Genomic DNA, 26,250 nt, shown 5'->3' with positions numbered 1-26,250 from the left:
TTGAAAAAAAAAAATCAAGCTCGAAGGAAAATGGTAATACTACAGTAACCCAGTTGTAACCCCTATTATCCCTTACCGTGGGTTAGGCACTCTGGGTTCATCCCATCACTCACTACTCAACAATCTAAATCCTTACTCAAATGGGGTCACTCGACTAAAGTGAATGTTCATAGATAAGTAAGATACAAATAAGATATAGATATTTATGTTACTGTACATTATCTTGAATCTGCTTATGGCTGATTGAGAATACTAGCTACTGAGATTTGGCGCTAGGAGAGAAGGGCTAAATCTCACTAAAGATTCACAGTGTCTTATTCACAGAACATCGGAAAGACTGTATATGATTCAAGAGGGCAATTGACATATAACCATGTATGGATATTGATTCATAGACTGCATTTAAACTATGGTCTTAGCCTAGGCGCATTTTTCCAGAGGGGGGAAGTTTATCGCCTCTATGAGATTGCACCTGTATTCCGCATGACTAGAGACTTCAGACACAGCTTAATAAATCCACCCCGGACCCGTCGGAGCCTTAAAACACTAGCATATGAGTAATTCAATAAATGAGTCCATGAGTAGAAGCTCCTGTTAGACTAACAAAGAGCTTTATATATCTATTCACAAGCTAATAGTCCACAGGGATTGTTGCCTCCTATCTAGGTATATCGCCGTAGTTAGATCTATATTCAAGCTACGCCATCATTATACAGACTTAACGGCTATGTACGCAGTTCGGTATCCCGTAGCGTATGGCCCGATAATCCGGATCATACGCCGAACCATGCTCACGTGGCGGATCTTCAACGCGAGCCGGAACTCAATCGGAGCTCGATCGGGGAGCCGCGTACTTCGGATCAAACTAGATAGCTAGGGCTGACGATGTCCGGGGTAGACTGAGTATACTAACACTATCGCCTGTCTTAACTGACTAGGATAGTGTCGTCATCATAAGGTATAAGTATACGAAGGGGGTATAGAATAACTCGTCAGCTCCTCCAGGCTCCAGCTATTCGGGTTCCGACAGCCAATCAAGAGTATAGCGATATATTGAATTCGCAATCCGACCCATGGGACTACGTATAAGTTAAAAGCCAGTAGCTGACGTATCACTAGGGAATGGGAAGCGGGGAATCGCACGTAGGACTTTTAAAGAGCAGGGGGAGGAAGAAGCATAGCAGCGGGGTATTTGCTAGTAGTATTGAGGTATTGCGGTATGCGGTATGGCGTAGTATTATACCATTATACCTAGATATACAGATTACAGTCCGAGTTAGACTACTTTAAACAAACCAATAACACAACTCCAATGCCAACATTTCTTCTATCTAACTTCCCTTTTTGCAACACCCTACTGCAGCTACGTCCTCGATAACCCTATAATATGGCTTCACCTCCGCTCCGCCCTACGGCTCAATAGAGCACGTTTATACTGCGTAACGTGCGTAGATTGCAGATAGGGCTTACGCAGCCTTCTTGACTACAATTGGGTTAGATATGCGTTGCCAGTTAGTGATCCGAGTCCATCCTAGGTAAGTGAGGTGCCGAGGATCGCATATATATAGTCTCAACAATTATCCTGGTGTTAGTCACAGCCTTACCGTGCCGTAATCAAAACCACCACGTTCTGTGATATTCCTTAACATCACCCCACACGAGATGGAATCATTTTACATCTTATTCTAGAGGAAAGAAACCAGCCCTATAATTTAATTATTCTCTGTAATTATCCACTAGCTTGTTACGTCTTAATTTTGCCGGTGCGGTAAGACACAGACGAGCGTTTCGAGTGTAACAAAACAGCTTGGCGATAGTTTCATTCTCCGCCAAGACCGTTTCAACGACGAACCGAAGAAACCATGCCTTACGCCGATAACTTGTACTCTATGGGTGATGAATCAGATGGCGAGGACTACGCAGATCAATTATCGCCTTCGGATGGTTACTTCGCCTCATCTTCCTCGTCCCATGCTGTTCCAAACGTACCAAACGTCTTAGTTCCCGACCCCACGCTCCAGCAGACATCTGAGTCTGGCGCTGAATCAAAAGCAAGAGAGGCAGAAGAAGAAAGGTCATCATCAAATACTCAGAGAATAGAAGACTCTTATCATAATTACAACCATAATATTACAAGAACGGGCACTACCGAACAAGCTAGTCAGTCGGAGCAATATCCTACTAGTTCGACCGCACCACGTCAACAACAATCCAATTCCGCGTTTGCGCATACGTACTCTCCCTCGTCATCATCATACACCCCTCTCAGAATATATCCAACACGAGGACGGACTCCTTCCGTATATTCGGACGCTCCACCGGCGTATTCACCATCGCCAATCTCCCCTCTCTCGTCCACCAACCAACAACGCCAATCTAGAAGCTACAACACATTTACCCCTACCATGGGTGTGCAGGAAATCATCGAGAACGAGCGGCTGCTAGCCAGAGGTCCCGAGAGCATCGGCCAACCAATCGACGAAGAACTTGGTAACACACCGCACTGGACTCGACGAGTCAGGAGACGGCTGCCTACGTGGCTCGGTTGGAGGACCCTAGTGCTTGGCTTGATCGTACTGGTTGTCTCGATCGGATTTCTAGCAAATTCTGTACGGATTATAAAAGAAGATGATCATGTAAGCCGGACTATCTAACTTCATCTTTTTTCTTGGCATCGGTCGGAACCTGTCGCTAATATGGTTACGCAGAGGAAAACTATTGGGGCGCAGCCCGTCCAAGGATCACCGCCCGAGTCCGTAAAGGAACCCGTGTCTGGACCCGGACCCGATGCGCCTGGGGTCGCCGGTCCTTTCCCGCCAACATATTGCGATAATGCAGTGCATCGCTTCGAGGATCAGATCTTAGGCCTCAACTTTGATAGGAACCACAATATTACTTTCATAGAGGATCAGCACGCACACTCCGGAAATACCCAGGTGCGCGTTGCCGGTCAAGTCAATGTACGAAGGCTTGATGCCGGAGGTAGCCCGCGCTTGGTACTGGAGATCGCCACTAATGACAAGGGTGTCCTACTCGACGTCTTCGTAGACGAAGAAGCCCAGGCCTTGAAGGTGAGCGTACCTAAGAAGTACAACTCCCTAAACCCGAACATCTGGCCCTGCGTCGAAATGCGAGCGACCATCTGGGTGCCCGAAAACGCCGAGATAGGAGTGCTGTCACTGGGCTCAATCCATCTTGATATGTTATTTTTAGACGATCTATCTCTCCACGTGGCGGGTTACACTAGGGCTTCTTCGATCGTAGGGGATATCACATCCGGTTCGGACCACCCTACCTCGTACAACAACACTGGCTTTATGCTATCGGCTCCGGAGTACACTTTCATCCCTGCTAAAGATTCGTACGTGCTTGACTCTCGTATTATCGAGATCACGACCACGTCGGGTAAGATCGAAGGCAACTGGCCTCTTTACGATATGCTAGGGTTGCACACGACCTCCGGCCACATCACAGTGTCGATCACGCCCAAGGAAGAACTCGAAACGGACCCGAAGGCTGCTGTCCTATCCTTGAGCTCGATATCCGGCACTGTCTATGCCACAGAGCCGGTGCATTTGAGAGAGCAAATCCCGCTTCGCGACTATCTTGTAGATATCAAGTCGACTTCCGGAGGTATCCATGGTGCCTTCGCATTTGGCGCTGGCATCGAACTCAAGAGTACTGCTAGCGACATTGCTCTTGATTTACTTCCTGTGATGAACGAAGACAGGGTATCACCGGATCAACCCGCTCAGCTGGAGACAGCAACGACGAGTGGCACTACAGCCATACGCGTGCTTGAGCCGGTTTGGTACGGAGACAGGGGATTGGTTAGCGGCAGGCCGCTTGACTGCCTACAAGCGCTTCACAAGTCCACTAGCGGTGACATTGGACTACGATATCCGCAGGCATGGGAGGGATACTTAAGCGCCGAGACAACGAGTGGCAGGCTAAAGGTCAAAGGAAGGGATGTCAAGATCATTAGGTCTATTGGAGGTTGGCCGGGATCCAAGCTGGAAGCCCAGAAGGGCGCAGGTGGTCCCGGTTCGACGGTCCAGGTCCACGCCCTTATGGGTAATATGGACACTGTCATTGGCAGGGAATAATGAACGAATGAGCGTATGGATATAATGCGTCTAAGGAGAGGGAGTTGAACGGATTATGGATTAAAGCATTTAGTCTGGCTTTACGTCAGGTAGGAAATAGGGATACCCTCGCATTCGTTAATTATTTGGAATGTGCAAACGGCGTTGTGGTTTTCGAGCATAGGTTTGGTGCCTGGGTTGGTTTTTTTTTTAAAAATTTGTTCATTTTGTTATTATTCAACAAGTAAATACCAATATGATATCTCTGATTACTATATACTATATTCTTGTCTTTTAGCTCACTTTCGGTATAAACTCTTGGTAAGCTACAAGGTCGTTCTGGCTTGGGAAGAGCACTTGCTAATATCTGTATCTAAAATAACGTATAGTAGGAACCTGCGAGGCTTCCGTAACTTGTCTATACCTTCTTAAATCAGGAGACAGGTGCAATTGTGTAATATGTAAGGTATCTAAAGCAGTCCTCCTTATGGGTTCTATTTTTCTAACTATACCAACTTTTACGAACTACCTATTTCGCTTTTAGAAATCAGCATTCTATAAAGTACAATTCTTCCCAGTCAGTCGTTAGATATAAAAGAAGGAATGTTAGCATACTCATATTGATATCCAATCCCAACGATTTTTACCAACACACCACTCGCTTTCAATCGAACACAGCAAGATGTGCTGGTTACATAGAACCCGCACACTTTGCGTAAACTGCAGAAACATTACGACGAGCCATGATAAGATCGAGTATTGCCTCGCGCGTAACGAATGTGAAGAAATAGACTGCATCGTCACCAGGTTGGAATCATACGAATGCTTCATTTGTACTAGAGTGTACCCCCTACCACAGAGTGATGTACAAGACGTATTGATGGAAGACGTCGACGTAGAGGAAATCGACTTAGACGAGACGTCCTGCATTATCACGAGAAGGTCAAGGTCAAGGTCAAGTACGGTCCAACCAATACCTACAAGACCCAACTCCAGGAACTATGCTCCAGTAGAGGCCCTGGGTCGACAATTGACTTTGGGAAACGAGATAGAAAGGGCAAGCCGCTCACCCGTACGTCTATTAGACAGGCGCAGGATGCGTAGAGAAAGACACGGTTATAATACATCGATAGGCCGAGTAGTTTCACGCCAACGGCGTTACACCCAGCGTAGCACAAGGACTAGATATCCCAGGTCTCTAAGAAATACCGTTAGGGCCGGTATAGGGGGATCAGATCTCGAACCTAGCGCGCCTGAATCACAATATCACCCAGTAGGTCTTCGAAGTAGAGGGAATACCTCCCATGGACCTACAAGGAGAATACATCAAATTGAAGACATCCCGGGAGACCAAGCGAACATGCAAGAAAGAGAAGTCATAAGGTACGATCAACGTAATGGTAGGGACTTACACGACGACCGGGGTATGGATCATCCGGACAGTATGATCCAAGGACTTAGTATTCACCTGCCTCACGAAAGGATGGCTCAATCTCCGTGTCGATATCATAGTATGGAGGCTCGCGGACGGTGTCGCCTTTGTGGTTCTTCGATGAACAGAAGATTAGGAGGACCCCGATGCCCTAATGGTGATAGAAATGCCCATAACTTGAATCTCGATTGAAACCCTGGGCTAGGAGTTGGCGTTGATAATACGTTATGGTATAAATAGGGGTAACGAGATTTGGAGAGGTGTCAAGGATAAAAGGTCGACCATGGAATCAGTGGTTCAAAGTATTGCTCTGAAGCGTGTTCTAGAGTATGGTTTGGTCGTTGTATTGTATACCTTCATAGCGTCTAGGTAGTCATATATATCTTCTATAGTATCAAAAGGTATGATACGGAAACTTTTGAATGACTCTAGGCTCTAACATAACAAGTTTTCAACCATGTATGATTATAGGTAACGAGCAAAGCATAAAAAATGTAGTTTTTATTGAGCAGATATTCCATAGGAAAGGAAAGGGGAGGGGTTCGTGAGATGGGATGAGCGCAATCAGCAATGAAGGGCTCCAAAAGAATCTCGTCATAACTGCTTATACCACCTAGTCAATAGCTGGAATATGAGTTGTTGATGATTATTATGGAATATAACCCTTACAGCGTGATATCAGGTAACAGATACAACCAATCTTGACCATGAGCGGCTTCACATCAGAGCAAACAACTGACGAACAACCTGGCATAATAGTCACTGCCTCGTGGTCTCAAGTAACTGTTTCTATAGTTTGTCTGGTTTAAAACATCTAATATTAGAGCATCAAAGGAGTAATACCTTTGTGATACTACTATCAATAGCCTTCTATCTCATCTCTTTATATATGACGCTTCGCCCTTTCACTGCAGAATGTTGTAGTACAAAAAAGCCCAGAATAGCCAACTCGCCCTCCAGACAATGTGGAAATGTCTTTGTACTCTACTTGGGGGACTTTACTTATCCTATTCACTATGTATTACGCACAATAGGTACCATCTGGTTACAATGATGACGAAGTAGACGACGCGACCAACTCAAGAGACTTGCCTAAAATTTGTGAGTGCACACAAATCGCATTCAACCCACGTCGTCGCCTTCACCATTTTTACCCACAGTACAGTTTTTCATTGACACAAATCGGCATCGATTGCCTTATTTAAATCATTCGTTTCGCCGATGCTATCCAAACAGTTTAGGCAACCAAACCCCCTCCACTTCCGACCGCGTACTCGTCTATCGCATCGTCGACATCTCGTAATATTTCCTGCAGTCAAGCGTCGTACCACTACCGCAAGTCATTTCCTGCACTCGAGTTACACCTAGGAACCATGTGCATCGAGATCTGGAACACCTTCCGGGGATGCAACCACCGATTATACCAGAACACATCCCCCTGCCACGTTGCCAGGAGATGCGGTCCTAAAGATGACATGGTTCTAGACAAGACCAAGTTCCTACCAGATAAACAACCCAAGCTGCCTCCCGGGATGCTGCAATGCAACCGCCGCGTCGCCCTGAGACCAAAAGATACCCCATGCCCGGAATGCGCGAGGATCCAACGGCGAGCTGCCGCCGCTAACGGCAAGGCCACCACAACCAGTCTTGCGGGAGGGACTCCGTCCCCGTCACCAGGTAAGAGTGCTCAGGTCCTCGAGACCATAGTAGAGCACGTGGATGGGACGTTTGGATAAAGACAAAAACTTACACCGGGGATAGAACAAAGGCTGGGCAGCTCATCGCCAGAAGAAAAAGCTGCCGAGAGACTGCGAGACTCGCTGATGCTCCTGGAGCAGTTCCGGAAGCCATTTTAAAGTATTACACGCTCTGGATTCTGGCATAACCATTACTCATTGGTTCTGGGAAGGTATTAATTAAGGATAGAGGGATCAAAGCTCGGGCGACTATGGAGTAGGAGGCGCATTACATTGCTGTTTGTTCTCTTGGCCAAACCTTGGCTTCCCCGTGTATATGTGCAAAAGCACTACCATACCGTAGGGAGCTAGCTCTACGTCTGGAAATACATTATTAATACCCAAGAAATATCGGTGTGAAGTTAGGGCTTGCTGTGCAGATATTGACAAGCTCGAGTACTTCGTCTTAATACAGAAGTGTGTTTGTTTAGTGGTAGTTCACGATAAAGGGGGCTAGTAAATTAGGTCGATAGCATGACCATTGGTACCTAATTCATATACGGCGGTCTAATAGCTCGAGGCATAATCCTTAGGTATATCATATATCAAATGGATTGATTAGTATATACGGTCTGTACTTTGTCATTCGAAGTTGGAGCGTTACGTATGTAGTTCTAGTTTGCGGTTTGCGCATCTCGCGCATCCTACAAACCCAGGGGTTGATGCAATAGAGCAGAAAAGGTACCATAGCGGGAAGATGTGGATACAAAGAATCGAGTCTACACCTCATCCCAAAGATATCCTAGAACCTCAGCCCAAAGTCTAACCCGATTTGGCAAAAGCTAAGACCTTGGATCCAAAGTTCTAATTGGTTACAATTGACATGGTCCCCGCTTTGGGGTGAGCTTTACATCAGGTGACTTTGGGGTGAACTCTGGTGTCTCATTAAAATATAAGCCTAAATGCCTTGTAATTACAGCGCGTTGCAGCCATTAAGTCCCTATATTATAGCGCTTGACATTTAATCAATTAAACGTATGCTTTTACCTATTCTTTATTTTTTACTTGATTTATATAAATTAATTATAAATTAATTAAAAATTAATACGTAATCGATTAATAATTAATTATTAATCGATTTTTAATTAATTATATAAAATTATTTATATTTCATTAAATATCATAATAATGTATAAAAGTATATATTTGTATAAATATAATGTTAATAAAATGGTAGTCGAGTTTTGGATGCGCTAGTACTATTGGGGTGAAAGAAGGTCCACACTTGCTTGATTGGGTTAGACTTTGGGCTGAGGTTCTGGGATAGCTTTGGGATGAGGTGCGCCCTCCAAAGAATCAATTCTAAGAGGTTGAGATCTTAAATCGGTTCGATAAAAGAGTGGGACTGGAAGTGGAGTTTCCGAATATGTAAGTCTAACTGCGCTTGCTGCGTGGTGTTCGCGTGGGACGGGGTCCCATGGCTAAGTTACAGTACAGTAGCGCCTGAATCTTGGGGAAACACCAATGCTAAATACAAGATGTTTTGGCGTACTGCATCCACTAAGAAACAATTAAATTTAGGGCACAGACCACGTATTATATTTAAAAGGACTTAAACTATATTAAACTTATAACTTTTTTAATAAATATTACAAAATATTATAAAAAATTTAACTATTTATAATAAATATTATAAATATTATAAATTATATAAATATATTAATTTATTTATTAAAATAAAATAAAATCTATTCCTATTATTACTATTACTATATACTAAAATAAAAAGCAAAATTATTATCCAAATTAATTATATATTACCAAAACAAATTTTTTAAATCTACTGTACCTATTTATATCAACAAAAATTTAAAATTATTTTATTTTTCGAAAATTATCATATACTATTAAAAAATAACAAAGTTAATAAATATATATACCCGAAACAATTATTAAATAGTATATTTATTGTTAAAAAAAATTATAAATAATCTTATTTAACTAAAACTTAAAATTATTTCCTAATAAAAAATTTATAATTAATATTAAATTAATAGAATAAAAAATATTAATTATTTAAAAATTAAGAATTTTTACTAAAAAATATTTACTAAAATGGCTTTTATTAGAAAATTAATTATAGGTTTAATTTATAACTACCCATAAAACCTATAAAATAGTTATATACTATTAATTTCGCAAAAAATCCCTAACGTTATTTTAAGATTTATATTTATAATATTTTTAAATATTTATTTTTTCAAATAGGTAATTTATAATATTCTTTCGAAAATACTAAATTATAAAATGTTAAATAACTTATATAGTTTTTAAACCCCTAAATAAAATAATAAATATACAAATAATTTCTTTTAATATATTTAAAAAATTTTTTGTAAAAAAGATTTTATTAGTATAGTTTTATTTAATAATCTTAACGTTAATTTTACTTTTTACCAATTTCTTTTCAAATTAATTTTTAATATAAATAAAACCTTTTTACCATTTAAATTTTTAAAAGTTATATCTATTTTGCCTTCCTTCTCCTTCCCCCCTCCCTCCCCCTCGTTCCCCTCCCCGCTCCGTTCCTTTCCTCTTCTCTCTCTTTCTCCCTCCGTTTCTCCCTTTCGTTTTCCGCTTCTTTTTTCTCCCCCCCCTCTTCTCCCCCCTCCCCCCCCCCCCTTTTTTCTTTCCCTCTTCTTCTTCCCTTTCTCCTCTCCCTTCTCCTCCTCCCCGCTTCTTTCTCTCCTCCCTTCCTCCCCCCTTCCTTTTCTCTCTTCCTCCCCCCCCCCTTCTTCCTTCTCCCTCTCGTTCCCTTTTCCCCCTTCCTCCTTTCCCTTCCCCTTCCCCCCCCCTCCCCTCCTTCTCCTCTCCTTTTCTTCCCCCTCCCGTTTTTTTCCCCTTTTCCTGTTCCTCTTCCTCGCCTTTTTCCCCCCCTTTTTCCCCCCCCTCCCTCTCTCCCTCCTTAAAAACCTATTAATAAACTTCTTAAAAATAAATTTTTAAGGATAAAAAATTATAATTACCCATATTATTAAAAATTATAAAAACATTTTAACCAACCCTACAATAAAGCCCTAATTAAAAACTTTTTTATCTATACTAAGATAATTATCTACCTGTTTAAAGATAAAAATAACCTAATTTATATTAAAAAAATTAATTTATATTTATTACATTTAAATAATTAATCAATTTTTTACCTAATTAAAAAAAAATTTTAATATAACATACTACCAAATAAATTAAATAATATAAAACATTAATTACTATTAAAAAAACTTTAACATTACTACGTAACCTTTACCATTCGTTAAAAAAAATTATATTAATAAAATTTTACTATTAACACCAACTTAAAATAAATAAAAATAACCCAAATTAATTTAACAATTAAAAAATAAAATAAAAAACGCGCCTTTTTAAAAATTTATAAATTAAAAAACAAATTTAACCAATTTAAACAAAATTTAAACATATTAACAATTAAAAATAAAAAAATAAATTTAAATTTATTAAAACTTTTTTCGCTTCAAACTTACAAATTCCTAAAAAATTAAAAAAAATTTTAAATTTAAAAAAATATTTTATAATAATTTTTTTAAATTTAACAAATTTTAAAAGATCTATTAATATATCAAATTTCCTAACCCCTAATTCCTAATTCCCATATAATTTATATAAATTTTTTTCATTTTTGAAAAATTTTTTAAAATTATATATATATATAATTTTTATTTAAACAACATTTTTTAATTATAAATAAACTTAATATAACAACGCATTTTTTTTATAACCCAACCAAAATAAATTCCTTAAAATTATTTAAAAAATTTTTAAACCTATTAAAAAAAAAAGCTATTAATATTATAACATATATATATAAAAATAAAAAATTAAATTTTAAAAATTAATTTTAAATTTTATCCCCATTTTTACAATTAATATTTAATTTTTAAATTTTAATAAATAAAAGATTTTTCTAATACCTTACTATTCGAAATTAATCTAACTAGTTTATTTTAAATTTATTAATTTTATTTTAAATTTCTTTATTATCTCGTTTTTTTAATACTATTTTATAATTCTAAATTACAAAAAAAGGTAGGTATTAACAATTAACCTATTTAAACACATACCACTGATCTACTGTTAATTCAACTGGTCCGTACCCTAGATTCAATTATTTCTTAATGGATGCGGTACCTACGTCTAACTTACATACATTATGTACGTCCCATGTCGGGTCCCCCCCATATCCCCCATGTCCATGTATGTTAGGTACAATACATATCAAAGCCAATATCTTAAGCTATTTTCCCCAGCTCTCCCCCCATAACCTTGGTAGCTCTTGATGTCTATTAATCAATGCCATTGCGTTCATCCGAGGTAGTATCCTGTCGAATATTCTATCGAATATTCTTTCGACAATACCTCCTCGCATGTCAATCTCTTCATTTTCCCAATTGCCATGGCCAAAAAGGCGCGTCAGAGGATAAGCTATGGTTCGTCATTTCTATAATTCCATCTTTCTCTTTAATTGAACCTACCTTACACCTTTTAGTCCCAGTTCCCGTCCCCGTCCCCTCTACCCGTTGATCTTTGCCCACCCCCGCATAGTTGAATGGTCACCATCTTATTTCTTATTATCCACTCCAACTTTATCGTCACGTCTTGTTATACGCTATACGCTTGAGTGAAATGGACTAAAATAGAGAGACCCTTTTTTTGACTTTGTCCTAACAACCATATTGCGTTTCAGTTCTTGAACTCGACCATTCGTCATCTGGCGGCCATAGACTCGGTGTAAACGGTCTTGCAGTAGACCGAGATAACGCTATCCTGTAAGCTTCCGACTGCTGTCATGCGATCACGTCCCGTCCCGTCCGTTAACTTTATCGCATAGCTACTCTGGAGGTAGAGATGGAGTTATCTGTGCTTGGGATCTGAACCTTGATTTAAACGGGTATTCCGATCGAGGGCTTGCGTCTAGCCAAAATGCAAAACCCCAACCGACTACCAAATTCCGCGCATCGACCCAAGCTCACACCCACTGGGTCAATGACATCGTTCTCGCTTCCAACAATTCTGCCCTCGTCTCCGCATCTTCCGACCTGACTGTAAAAGTATGGCGACCCGAACTTGGGGACACCGAACCCCACACCATCGGCCAACATGCAGACTACGTTAAGTGTGTTGCGACACCAAGTTCCGCAGACTGGGTCGCATCCGGTGGCCTTGATAGAAAGATATATCTCTGGGACCTCAATGGCAAGGGGAAGTCCCTAGAAATCGACGTTAGAGGCGAAGATGTTAGCGAAAAGGCTTCCGTATACGCCATGTGTGTCAACCAGAATATTCTAGCTAGTGGGGGCCCAGAGTCAATAGTACGGTTATGGGACCCCAAGTCGGGGAAGAGGATCACCAAGCTGGTTGGTCATACCGACAATATCCGTGCTATATTAATGAACGAGGCCGGCGACACTGTTATGACCGCTAGCTCTGACCAGACCGTCAAAGTATGGAGCGTCACCGCCGGCAGGTGTATGTATACGCTTACTATGCACAACGATAGCGTCTGGTCGCTATTTTCTGAAGATCCCGAGCTGGCTGTTTTTATAGCAGCGACCGATCTGGCCTTATTGTCAAGACTGACACTAGAGGGACCGTGGAGATGGACGAAGGCCTATCCGTGGCCGTAGCTCAGGAACACGACGGGGTCAGCAAATTGGTGGCTTGTGAGGACTACATATGGTCGGCTACCTCGAGCTCTTCTATTAATAGGTGGACAAATGTTGATACTGGCACCGATGCTCTGCTCCCAGAGGCGTTTAGACACTTGCGGGCTATTAACACAGTTTCGAGATCGAGAAAGTCATCCGCAGCATCTGCAGATGGGCAAGGAAAAAACGAAATTCCAGCTAAGGCGGTATTACGAATATCGAACACTGCAGCTTTCCCGCCGGAACTCGACGATTCTTCTGAACCCAATTTGATGACTAGCGCGGTGTTTAGAAAAGACTCGGAGATTCATGATGATACCGTTGCCCCTGTTATCGAGCCTATACATCACTTACCGGAAGAAACTATCGAAGGGCAAAATGGACTGGTGAAACATAAACTCCTTAACGACCGACGACGAGTATTGACTCTTGATACTGCTGGTGATGTATTGTTGTGGGATCTAATTAAGGTGGGCTCTCTTTGCGTGATATAGGAGTGTAGCTAATCAGAAGTAGTGCGAAGTTATTCAGAGATTCGGAAAGAAACACCTCGAAGATGTTGAACCTGAGATCAATACTTTGGAAGCTGTTGCTCCTTGGTGTTCAATCGAGACAAGTTCTGGCAACTTGACTGTCATATTAGAGCCCTTTAATTGTTTTGATGCTGAAATGTATGCCGATGAGCTTATCCTCATAGAGCCCGTCGAATTTCGAGAGGATCAGAGAAGTATGATTCACGAGAGTTTCATTATAAGGCAAATGCTAACTTTTTGAAGTAAACCTTGGGAGGTGGATTCTTCGATATTTATTTGCGAAGTTAATCGATGAGGAAATCAAGCGAGATGAGATCTATAGACTGAAACTCAATGAAGGCGTAGAGAAGCGCCAGACAGCTTCTCGACTGAACCCTCCGATATCAATAACTATACCTACCTCAAACATGCGAGGGTGGCAATCCAGCGACTCTCCAGCGACAACCCCAAGAGCGAATGGAATCAGTCACCCATTGAGCCCTGGATTGGCAATTGGTGTGGCTACTCCTGCTCCTAACTTGGCAGTAGGGGGTTCCGAGAATACAGCCGCGCCTGTCAGTCCTCTTGAAAAACCACCCCAGCAGGTGAACCAATCATCTAGTGACGATTACTTCTCTGGTGGTATCAGCTCAGCAGACACCCCTGCAAAAGCGGCGACGACCCCAGGAGCGACGGAGCAAGCACCTGCTAAAGAAGAAACATCGAAGTCTCCGGTAGAGACCAAAGATAAGGAGAAGGAGAAGGATGTTAAATCTCCTAGTACGCCCTTCGGCAAAAAATTCCGAATGGGCATGTCTTTCGGGAGTAAGAAACTAGGAAGATCAGCATCTACTAACATCGAGAAGCCTACCGTTACGGAAGATAAGACAGAAGAGAATAAGTCGGAATCATCTTCAAATCATGAAAAGGAGATTGACGATAATTTTCGCGGTGTTGTCCAAAAGATCCACAACGACTATGAGAAGCAACTGCTAGAGACTCCGAATAACCCAATCGAGACTAAAATAACGCCAGCTCTCCCCATTGATGCGCCAGTATTGAAGCTCCCGCCCGGTACAAAGGTTATCATCCAAGAAGAGACGTCAGGCGGCAGTGCCAACTTGTATAGGGGCACGGTGATGAGTGTCGGTGTTGACGCAGATATCATCGAAGAGAAAGCTCCTATGTGGTTGGGCGAAGTCTTACTTACAGTACGTGCTGTTTCCCTTATTGTTATAGAATCTACAGCTAACCTAGACAGAACACGATTCCGCAGAAAGATCCAGTTAAGGTCTCGTTCGTACTGCACCCTTGGAAGGATTCGTTACCTAGTATTGCGACCACAGATGGAAACAACCGTCTTAATGCGAATAGAATGTTAAGGGTAAAGAAAATACTAGCATATGTGGCTGAGAGGATTGACCCACAACCCGAAGATCTCGAGCCCGATGATCTCAAACCTGAGGAATACTTAGAACTGTATTGCAACGATCAGGTATGTACCAAGATAAATGTGTGTGAAGCTAAGATGCTAACCCATAAACTTAGCTACTACCAAACAATATGAGCCTTGCAACACTGCGAGCTCATATTTGGAAGGGAGGCAACGATGTAGTCTTGTATTATAAAGCGAATGGTCGTAAGGAGATTCCCAAAGAGCTCCCACAACCGACACTTGATGACCCCGCGGTCTCAGATCCTGGAGGGCAGCAGGCGATACCACCTATAGCTACTGTAAGTTGATGAATTTGGAATTCGACAAAGAGGGAGGGTATCATCCATTGTGTCTATGTCCGGTAAATCTAAAAATGGGGTATTCTCTATCGTCTGTTGTACATACTCTCTCCCGTACCGCTATCTTAGAACGCGGCTACTAGTATATACCCCAACGAGTCATATACAGCGAGGACTGTCCTGTTCCAGCCTCGATCTCCCGCATTTGCTCGTCTACGTGCGGCCGTCACGTGGGTGTTGGTGTTATGACTGTTATAAGACGTTTCCTTGTAAGGCATTCACGGCCCATTGGTAACTCCCGAGGAATACGGCGCCGCCGGCACTAATCCACATAACCCGAGGCCCTATGCCGGCGAAGAAAGGTCGTATCCCATGACTGGATAGTAAATCCTTCAGTACGACGAAAACACTTTCGCGCTCTTTAGATAGCATAACCCGGGTCTTAAGAACATCCAGCGGCGTCGTGACACCCGCTGCCACAGCACCAGACAGACTGCCATACAGCGCGCTCTCGCCCGCGCTCACTTCCACATTTCCACTACCTAGACCTTTCCGCCGCCGGCCCCAACCCTTCAGCGCTTCCCACAGCGGAAACTGGATCACGGTGAACGGCACCTCGCGCATCACGGTGATGCCCCACCCTCGGTTAATTCCCGCCATACCCCCGTCAACCCTATATCCCGACGCCGTGATAATATCGCACCCAAGGCCGCAGCACTCGAGCCCCCATGCAAACCCGCTTGCGCGCGCTGCTTCACAACCTCAGTAGGCACACGGATCGCGCAAGCCGCAACCTCGCCCAGACTCGCAGCAAGCATGTGTTCCAGAGGCGCTTCCCAGGTCTTCCCGGCACCATGCCCTACGTTCCCATGTATAAGATCGTCGCTCTTCCCACTAGCACTAATACTCCGCTCCTGCCGCCTCTTCGCTAGCACGCCCTTCACACCCTCGTACGTGCAGAAGAAAAACGCAGCGCCGGGCGCGCTGCCGACAACCGCGCTCCCCACGCCCCGGTATATCCCCCGGAAGCCGCCGGAGGGGAAGAAGCCGTCGCGCGACTGGAGGCGGGTTTTTAGAGTGTCGAGGGGGAAGAGGGATAGGTCGACTGTGGTGCCGGCTATGCCGCCGGCGAGGAGGGCCGTGGCGAAGGGGTTGGGACGACATTGGGGGGTGTGGATGGGTTGGTGGTGGGATGTGGTAAGTGAGTTGGAAGAGTGAGAAGGGGAGGTTTAAATCTCTTGACTAATTGTAAATTATACGTAGGTAAGTACCTAAAATAAGGGTGTATAGAAATATTAAGGCCGAAGCCGGCGGAGAGCTAGAGTGCGGCGTCCATTGGATGTGGGCTGTAATGTGATGTAAGTCGGAAGGTGGGATAGCGAAGAAAACTTATCGGTGCATGTTGAGCTAATTGATAGTGACTATCGATAAAGCTAGTTATCGATAGAAAGTATACAGATATTTGGGCAGTAGCTCATGAGTTTATGTAATAGTTTCGTTAATTTATGTATGAGTTTAACTATATCCTTTTTTCCCTCTCCTTATTAGGTTTCTACTCTAACCTAGCAACTTCATCATCATAGCTGGGAAGTGAATATATATATCAGTGTAGAATGGAATGGGCACGCTCCACAATGTTCTACATACAAGTGCGAGGGCGATTAGCGTCCTCGAGTTCATGGACGCCGTGCGCGCCACTTGTATTCCTCGGTTCCCTTATGCTAGAGGGACGAGCCATAGGCGAGTTGGTAAGTTCTAAAAAATTCATATAATCTCAAGGGTACCGGAAATTCTAACAAACCTAATAGCCATAGCTGTGAGTGGAGGCGTCGATTCTATGGCACTCGCCTTTCTCTGTTCTCAAGTGCGCAAGATAGACCCTGACTTCAAGATATCTGATAATCCTGTATCTGGATTTCGGGGCATCGTCGTTGACCATGGGCTCCGCCAGGGGTCTAGAGAAGAGGGTCTCGCTGTTCTTAAGGTTCTCAAGGACATGGGCTTGGTTGATGAATTGGTTGCTATTAACTGGTCTAAGATACTTGGCGATTCTCAGCTTCCAAAGGACTTGCCTAACTTTGAGAGCGTCGCGCGCACTCAGCGGTACAGGAAGATTGGAGCCGTGTGCGCCTTTCGAAACATTGGTAGTCTTCTTCTAGCGCACCACGAGGACGATCAGTATGAGACCGTCCTCATGCGCCTATTAAAGGGGCACGGAATTCGTGGCCTACGCGGTATAAGGTCAGCCTGTGACATCCCTGAGTGTCACGGCCTGTTTGGTGCTGATAAGAGTGGTTTTGTGGACGATCAAGCTCGCACCTTTCCTTTTCATAACCTGACCCCTACTAGGAGAGAGCGGAAGCATATGCGACGAGAGTTTAGGAATGCTATTAGTAACCTCATGGCTGAGGAGGAAACGGAGGACTGGGCCTCGACTGACTTCGATATGAAGGAATTCTATCAGACGAAAGACATTCCAATATTTGCACCTAAAGACCTTCCCGTTGAAGATGGTGGAGTTACCGTCTACCGGCCCCTGCTAGAATTTAGCAAGGACCGTCTAATTGCAACTTGTTTAGAGAACAAGGTTCCTTGGTGGGAAGATGCCACCAATACGGATCCTACACTTACGATGAGGAATGCTGTCAGGCACCTATACAAAGGTTACACCCTTCCTAAGGCTTTACAAAAACCAGCAATCCTTAATCTCTCGAAGAGGTGTGAGCGGAGAATCCAGGCTCAGGAGGCTGAGGCGAATAGACTGCTGAGACGGACTATTATTCACGATCTTGAGCTGCTTACCGGAACTGTGACGGTCCAGTTTCCGAAATTGGAGCTTCATATAGCGAGGAGAGATTCCCGCTCGTACTTGAGACACCGAGCACGATTGTTGAAGAAAAGGCAGATTGCTGCCATCCTTATTCGCAAGATTCTCTTGTTAGTCAGCCCGGAATCACAGCCACCGCTTCTCTCGACCCTCGAAAATCACGTTACGCGCCTCTTCCCGTCTCTTGCTCTCCCTGAAGAGCTACCCGTGGCTACACCTCCAAAGGCATTCAGCATTTCCGGCGTTTATCTCGTACCAGTCGAGTCTAACCCTAGCGGTCCGGCCTCCACAAAGGCGGCAAATCAACAACTAAGCTGGTATCTTTCACGCGCCCCATACCCCTCAATACAACCGCTTCCAACCTTCCGTACGCCGTACTGGGCTACCAAGCGCAACAAAAAGGGGCGATGGCTGATGTGTAGTTGGATGGATTGGGCGCTATGGGATGGTCGGTACTGGTTTCATATCAAGCACCGATTCCCCTATCGCGTGCTCGTCTTGCCATTTTTAAAAGAACACGCAAAAGCCTTTCGCGAGCAACTCCCGCCCGAAGACCAGAAGCAGCTGGCTACACTTCTCAAGCGCTATGCTCCGGGTAAGGTCAGATACACAATCCCGGCTTTCTACCTCGAAGAGCCTCTCAGCCTCCTCGATATGGAGAACACCACCCCACGGCCCGGGTACCCGATGCTCCCATGGAAGGTAGTGAGTACGGATAGTAACAGTGAGGATAACAGTAGCGGGGGAGAGAGTGAGAACAACGAAAAACAAGAACCACGTTCTATGCATCCCACGATCCTAGATACTTCGAAGATAAAGCTGCTTGCTCTCCCCACGCTGAAGATCCAGCTCCCAGCGCTCGACAACTGGATGTCGTACGAGACACGATATAGGAAGATAGATCGTCAGACACTCCGCACGGCGGGGACGTTTCATAGGGGCTCGTTTGCGGGGCCGCGAGCGAGCACTTTGCGACTGTCGAAAAAGGGGTCAGAGGTGAAGAAGCCGCGTAGATATTTAGATAGACGGCGAAATAGAGGTAGACGCTAAACCGGCTTATATCTCGTGTCATAGTGTGTACCTATGAAAATGTATACATATATATATACCATACTTCACATAAATTTATAGTTGTGATTTTAGTTGTCTCTTCGCACGACGAGTTCTACTTAGATCTATTCTTCGATCGATACCTTACCCCACCTCACCTTGTACAAAATAAACCCGAATAAACTATAATAAGATGAATATATCAGATTCTCACAATACTCACTAAAACGCAACCCCTTAAGAATATGGAGACTCAATTATTATACATTAGAAAAACAATCGATTTGGTATCATGCAATACGCAGCTAGCTAGCTAGCCTCTAAACAGTGAGACATACATATACACATACAAGGTATCTTCCTACCTTTTTGTAAGTACCTGGTCATATGGTACACGGCAATAGCAACAAAGCGAATTCCACGCCTTTCCTAGACGCCTATCTATTCTGATGCAGTTTCCCTTGGCAATCCACCTACGTCATCGCGGCTGGGAGTTCATAGACAGATAGGTAGACAAGATAGCCTTTAGACGTGTAATTCGGTAGTAGAAGTACACTCAAAGAGTCTCGTCTCATCCTATCTCTGCATATGAATTCCGCCCGTTTCGTCCATGTTGGTTAAAACTCTTTCTTCCGCCTAATACACACCAATAATTAGGACACCTTAGAAGACCTATCCTTCTATTCTCTTCCAACCTCCGGTTCCGTCATTCTACTAAAACGCCGCACCTCCAACCCCCTCGCCTGCAAACTTCTTCACGCTGTTCTCACTAAGCTCTATTCTCAACTCCAAGACCTTAGCCTCCCTCTCAAACTTATCCCATAACGCCAGACTCTTTCTCAATTTCTCCTCCTTCACATATTTCTCCGCACGCAACTTCTCTTCCTCCTCTTTCAGCTGCAGCGTGTGGGCCTGGAGCTCGGGCATCACGCCTGTTGTCATGGCGAGGTAATGAGGGTCCATTTTACCTCCGGGAACGATAGGTGGTAGAGTCGCAAGAAGTTGCTGCGCTAGGCTAGGACGGGTACTCTCGGCAGCTGGGCCCTTGGGTGGGTTGAAGGGTTTGGCTTGGTTAACAGGGGTTGTGGGAACGGATTGCGAAGATGGACCTGCTCTCGGGCCGGTGGGGATGGTATTAGAGATTGTTGTTGCTGAGGCAGGAATGGGACCTGCGGCTGGTGGTAGATTACGGCTTTGAATCGTACTACCCCAGCTGGGTCCTCCTCGACCGCCTCGACTATAGCCGCCTCCTCGTGTGGCGACGTAGCCTCTAGGACCTGCTGGCGGAGCACTAGGGCTGATGTCGGGCCGACTTGCTACTGCGGGTGCGGCCGGAACCGGTCTGGGGGGCGGGCCTATCACCCCGGCAGATTGGCTCCCGTAAGCGCGAGTATCTCTGGGACCAGTGGGAGGTGCTCGGAGAGCGGCAGGGCCACGCGGAGGGGATCTAGGTGGGGCACTAGATTCTTTCGGAGTGCCCTGAGGACTTCGATCTCTAAGTGGTACATTATGAGAAGATCTAGACAAAGGTCTAGAGGGTATGGGAGACTGTGGATGTGATCGATCGTCGCGACGAGGAGGAAGAGGGTGGGGCGAAGATCTTCGAGATGTGTCCCTAGACGGAATTGCCGATGAGATTGCAGAGTCGCGTGGCGGGGAAGGGCGTCTGCTATGTGAAGGGCCGTATCGATCGTCTCGTCGGTCCGGGCTGCGGGTGCGGGCTCTGTAGGTACTGGCCCTCGGGATGGGCAGGGGTGAACGTCGGAGAGGCGACCTTTCTCGGATGCGGTCTCTATCGAAGGGAGATCTCGATCTCCGTCTGTATGGAAGACTTGTTAGGGGTATAAGATTAGGATTGTTAATCTGGGGTGGTGGTTGGAACCTTGCGTCATAGCCCCTTCGTGGAGATCGCAAACGATCTCTATCATCCCGTCTTGGTGAGAATCTGCGCGGCGGCGGACTTCTTCGAGGCGGACTACGTCGGGGAGGAGACCGTCGTGGGGGGCTTCGGCGAAGACTACGGCTCCTATCGCGTCTTCTCCAGCTGTCGCCCATATCTCTAGTATCTCGTCGGTCTCTGGAAAGGTCTCGACGGTAGCGATCAGCGCTTCGTGAGCGACGTCGTGGGGATCGACCGGGCACATAACGGTCGCTATCTAGAAGTGGTGGGCTACGGCCTCTTGGGGGGCTTCTAGCTCGGCGCGGAGACCGGTTGGAATTAAACGGGCGGTACGATTCACCAGCGCCATATCTAGTGACTTCCCCGTCATCGTACCTATAGGGATAATTTAATTAGCACCTTATTTCGCTAGTCAATTCCGAAGTAGGCCACGATAGTTAAGCTTTATGATCTCATAGTAAGAATAATAACGATGTAATACGAATAAAGATCGATCATACCTTCTACTTCGCGAATCGCGATCCATCCCCCGATGAGCAAACGCGCCGTAATCGCGTGGGTCAGACCGTGGTGCAAATAAGATATCCCCTCGAGAAGAGCCAGCAGATGGAAAGAGTTCAACTGCTTCCGAAGTAGTGTTTGTATGAGATGTATTTTGCAGAGAATTCCTAGTTTCGAATCCCTGGTTTGGACCTTGTTGGGAGTCCTGAGCGGGTTGAGGATTAGGATTAGGCGGGAGGTTCTGTTGGATAGAATGGGAGGGTAGTGACTGGTGCCAATTGTTCTGTATTGGAATTCTTCGGCGTCTTGTAGGCCTTGCAGGGGCATCTTTACGAAAACGTTGATTTCCATCCATATTGACCAATAGTAACACGTTGATACCGGAGGTTTAATCTGCCTATCGCCGCCTGTACCCACCGGGAGCCTGGTAGCTTAGGTACCTAAGGTAGGTACTAACGGACTAGGTACGTAAGGGGTAACTTTAAAGGATCTAAGCTAACCCCTTGGGTCGATTTAGTAAAATGTGAATGGTATTAGTGAAGGCGAATAATTCAATGGATGAGATGCAGGTAAAGAAGTTGCAAGAATACTGATAAGTAGATGTAATTATCTGGTGGTTTCGCAAGTGGTTTAAGAAGCTTTCAAATGGAAAGGAGAGGGAAAAAGAGAGAGAGAGCTGCTTAAAAAGAGAAGTTTGCGAGTTTGGTAGCTGCAACCTAAGTACCTAAGGCAGGTACGTTGTGGTATTGCTCACAACATATGCAACAACCAATATGCTGCTGCAGCTCTCTTGCCGTTGCGTTGCAGAAAAAAGTTACTTTTTGAGACGTTGATATTGATAAGGACAACCAATACATTTGTACCTTCTTAATCTCCTAATCTCCTACGTAGAAAAACACGAAAGCTACGGAATCGTTGCCTAGTCCGCAACTACTTCTAACAAATACTCTCTCTTCGAACCTTCAAACCTTCGCACATTTGCACCCTTTCCGGTCTGATATATACAACTAGCACTAGCTACTCTAAACAGCTATAATTATTCCGAACTTTTGGAATTTATTTCTCGTCCTCCGTGGTATTGCCACTTCCATCTTGACTACACCTCTCGCCGATGAATTGATACACCTCTTTCGCGTGTGTTTCCATCATCCGGTTGAGCCCAACTTCCGGGCTCCTATGCACCCCTCCGAAGCGTTTCTTTAGTACCTTCTTTGCCAAGTCGTTGTCCTTCCAACATGCGTGGTCGTTTTGTGACATATACTAGCGAGTTTTGCTTATACCAACTCGACAGTTCTGTGTCAGTTTCCGATTTCACTGGTCGTAGGTTACCCGTTACGAAATTAATCACCCCCGCAATTCGATTTTTGCAATCTGCAGTCTCGTCAGCATCAGAGCATCATAAGCTCCTTTATAATGACTCTAGTTTCTATACATACCTCTATTCGTCAGAAGGACCTTAACGCCTAGGTATGCATTGCCTACGCCTATAATGAACAAGTCTTCTACATCGTAGAGCTGAAGATAGTTATCCCATATATAGCATACCAGTTCCTGGATCTGCCGTTGTAAAGTCTTCTCATCTGCACGGGGAGTAAACGCGTCGATGTCCTCAGAATGAGTAATGTAATGGGGAATATTGGCGTCCATAATACCAAAGTCATTCTTGTGAGCCCAATCAACATAAGACATAACACCATCCAACTGCCATATATTAGCGTTTGCTCTCGTAATTTGAACAAATTCCACTTACGATGAAGCCATTGTGGGGATCAACCGTGTTATCAATAATATCCGGCATTGCCTGTAACTCAGGACTGAGTAATCTGTTAGTAGAGACAACAGAAGTTTTGTGCGTGCTACTTACGGATCATGAACGATGAATATAATTTTTCTCTTGGCTTGCAATCCCGGTGTGACAAGAACCTGGTTCTCAAACGACTTGTAGAGAACTTCTCTTTGAATGAAGAGGGGGACCATGGCATACTTATCAGACAGTATCTGCCGCTGATAACCTCGAATAACGTCGTGTAATCGAGAAGTGTTGTCTCCCAATTCCCGAACTTCGATTATACCAGGTCTCATGCATTCCCAGTAGGGCGCTTGGACAGCTTGAACTTTTGCTAAGAGTCTGGCTGCATCCTTGTTGAGGGGCGGTACTCCCATCTTTGGTGGCGGTTCTCCCATGAGTGTCCGAGCGACGGCTAAAGCTGAATTGGAAATTGCCTTCAAGTTATAGCCTCCTTCGAGGCATACGGCTACCTTTCCGCCAGCAAGGGACATCAGCATGTGCGTCATATGTGCGTAGCATGGTGGTGTGACAAAACATCCACCCAACTCGTCACCATCGGCCGCATCAAAACCAGCAGAGATAATTACCATGTCCGGGTCGAATTCGCGGGCAATGGGCATTACAATCTTTTGGAACGCGGCGAGGTATTCGCCATCGCCCATGCCTTGAGATGGCCAGCCAATGTTCACGTTCTTCCCTTTGCCTAGACTTTCGCCGACTTTGTCTATATCTCCGTCGGGTATCATATCGTTATCTGGTTTTCCTGGGTAGAAATTGCCATCTTCATAGACGTGGAGGGATATATAAGACATTCGGGTCTTCGTAGAAAATGTTCTGAACGCCATTTCCGTGATGAACATCCCAATCCAAGATGAGTATCTTGCGGCAAGTGTCTGGGTACTCGTCTTGACAGACTCTGGCACCAATAGGGACGTTATTAAAGAGGCAAAAACCCATAGGTACATCACATTCGGCATGGTGACCCGGTGGCCGAATAATAGCGAATGCGTTCTTCACTTGTCCAGAGGCAACGTTCTTACAAGTCTCCACACAACCTCCCGCCGCAAGTAGTGCTGCTTCATAAGACATACCACCTACGTATAGAGAGGCCCTTCCTTGATCCAACTTATGGCTCAATGATCGTAACTCTCTCGTCGACATCTGGGAGAGATTTTGAACCCAGTCATAGTGTCTTGGGGTATGTACCGTGCATATTTCCTGCTTCGTGGCCGGACGAGCTGGAATCCTCCACATATATTTAGTTGGAGATTCTCTTAGGATGTCGAGAAGATCGGAATCGGGACCCGTGAAAACGAGGCCAGCTTTCTTAAACATCTTCATGATCTCCTCGATTCTCCTCGGGTCTTCTGGATGATGTGGTGAGGGCCCAAAATCGGCATTTGCATGGAGCTTCATTCTGTCATCGTAACAGCATCCCGTGGGAAGCATACCTAGCCGACGCATAGATTTTATTGTTTCGTCGGTTTCACTAAATTCTTCACTCTCGTCCATGTCTAGGTTCATACCATTCGTGATAGGAATGTCGCCGCCTTCCTGCCCTGCCACGGCGACGACGTGGGACTCGTCAAAGCCATTAGGCGCATCAGTCATAGACTGATCCTCACCTTCCATGTCGGCGTTAAGCCTAGCCGAGTCGAAGGCGCAGCCTTCCACCCGGCAAATCTCAAGTATTATTTGCCAGACTAGAGAAAGAAATACGACTGCCGGCTTAAGTCAACAGGTTGTTGAGCTTTACCAACAGCACTGCCCAGTTGTGAGAACTCAGGACAGTACCACGGTAATTAGCGTGGATAGGTCTAAGCCTGGCAAGCGAGACTTGGTCTGGATTCCTTGAATGGGTGGATGATTCACATGCCCATAACAAGTTCTGAAGTTATTGCTAAAGATAAGGAATGTCGACGACGATCTGTTAATTTGTCAGCTAAGAACGTATATCTCGATGCATGAAAACGTTGACAAGAAATAGTAGAGTCGAGATAGAGTAAAAAAACAGGAATGCAACAAAATTAGCTAGATGCTCTTGATATGGGACTTATACGGTAAAGCATAAGTTAAGATTTACATGATGATTGTAAAGGGAGTTTCGATGAATCCAAAGAATAGTTTCTTAACTCGGGTCTTCGTGTCCTTTCTGCGTATTAAATATTCTTACTACACGAGAAGAATATATATTTAAGGATAATACAGTAAATATAGAAAATATAGAAAATATAGAGTGGAGTGATGGTGTACTTACACTGGACGAATGTTGCTTGCTTGCCTGCTTGAACTTGAACAGCTCACGCACTCACGCACTACTTTACTTGACGGGGAGTATGAGACGATGCACCTCAGCGTCTTCGCAACGAGAGATAGACCCCTGTAATGATGAAAACCCTTTGAAACAGTTAATTAAAAACTTTCCGATGATTTCTAATGACCTCTCGTAGTGATTTAGGTATGTTTGGTGTGTGGCTGGTAGGTGGTACCATTAGATGTTATTATGTTATTGATATGCTATGGTAAGTAAACTTGCCTAGGTCAGTAATCTTTTTGGTAAGTTCCGAAGTTGGGTCGCGGCGTATCGGATCCAGATAACCCCGTTTTTAACACAGACACCTGTATTTAGGTACCTCCGTAGGTGCTACTTGCCTATATCAGGAATTTAATTTAGGTACCTACACGTATGGAAGATACATATCTTTATTTTAGGTACACATGCACTTTTCAGTAACTACCGCGACCAATTTATTTGACCTATAATTAAGGAGCTCTGATTAAGGTACTGTAGACATTAAGGCCGGATGAAAAGAAGACTTGAATTTAAAAAGACGCAACGTAAAATATGCAATTGGTATTCTATGAAATTACAAATCGAGCTCGTCTATTTGACTACCTAATGATAAGACTAATACGTATTCGCCTCAAACTGACCACACTCTTCCTCCTCACGATGCTATGATATCGAGCAACACAGCTTATGCAGATCGGAAATCCTAATCTCATGTCCTATGACCATTG

At 44.5% G+C, this 26,250-nt stretch overlaps 3 protein-coding genes across 3 annotated transcripts; 2 read left to right on the top strand and 1 right to left on the bottom strand.

Moving 5' to 3' along the window:
• Nucleotides 1–1,862: 1,862 nt before the first annotated feature.
• GL218_00658 (uncharacterized protein) lies at nt 1,863–4,106 on the top strand (the record flags this gene model as incomplete). Its single annotated transcript, XM_033577090.1, has 2 exons — nt 1,863–2,636; nt 2,709–4,106. 2 exons carry the CDS (start codon nt 1,863–1,865, stop codon nt 4,104–4,106), a joined length of 2,172 nt encoding a protein of 723 aa, XP_033442313.1.
• Nucleotides 4,107–11,664: 7,558 nt separating this feature from the next.
• On the top strand, nt 11,665–19,039 carry GL218_00657 (uncharacterized protein; the record flags this gene model as incomplete). Its single annotated transcript, XM_033577089.1, has 12 exons — nt 11,665–11,698; nt 11,956–12,037; nt 12,100–12,737; nt 12,800–13,386; nt 13,433–13,643; nt 13,693–14,639; nt 14,690–14,923; nt 14,977–15,162; nt 15,709–15,980; nt 16,041–16,359; nt 16,775–16,910; nt 16,971–19,039. The coding sequence occupies 12 exons, from the start codon at nt 11,665–11,667 to the stop codon at nt 19,037–19,039; spliced, it is 5,715 nt and encodes a 1,904-aa protein (XP_033442317.1).
• Nucleotides 19,040–19,753: 714 nt separating this feature from the next.
• On the bottom strand, nt 19,754–24,861 carry GL218_00656 (Histone deacetylase clr3; the record flags this gene model as incomplete). The annotated part of the gene is made up of 6 exons (XM_033577088.1): nt 19,754–21,314; nt 22,721–22,811; nt 22,877–23,141; nt 23,191–23,254; nt 23,305–24,145; nt 24,321–24,861. 6 exons carry the CDS (start codon nt 24,859–24,861, stop codon nt 19,754–19,756), a joined length of 3,363 nt encoding a protein of 1,120 aa, XP_033442147.1.
• Between the last annotated feature and the right edge of the window lie 1,389 nt (nt 24,862–26,250).

The sequence above is a fragment of the Daldinia childiae genome, assembly GCF_008694065.1.
Source record: "Daldinia childiae strain JS-1345 chromosome Unknown Scaffold1, whole genome shotgun sequence".
Taxonomy (NCBI): domain Eukaryota; kingdom Fungi; phylum Ascomycota; class Sordariomycetes; order Xylariales; family Hypoxylaceae; genus Daldinia; species Daldinia childiae.
Note: the sequence above shows the minus strand (reverse complement) of the source record. Positions and strands in the feature narration are given on the sequence as shown.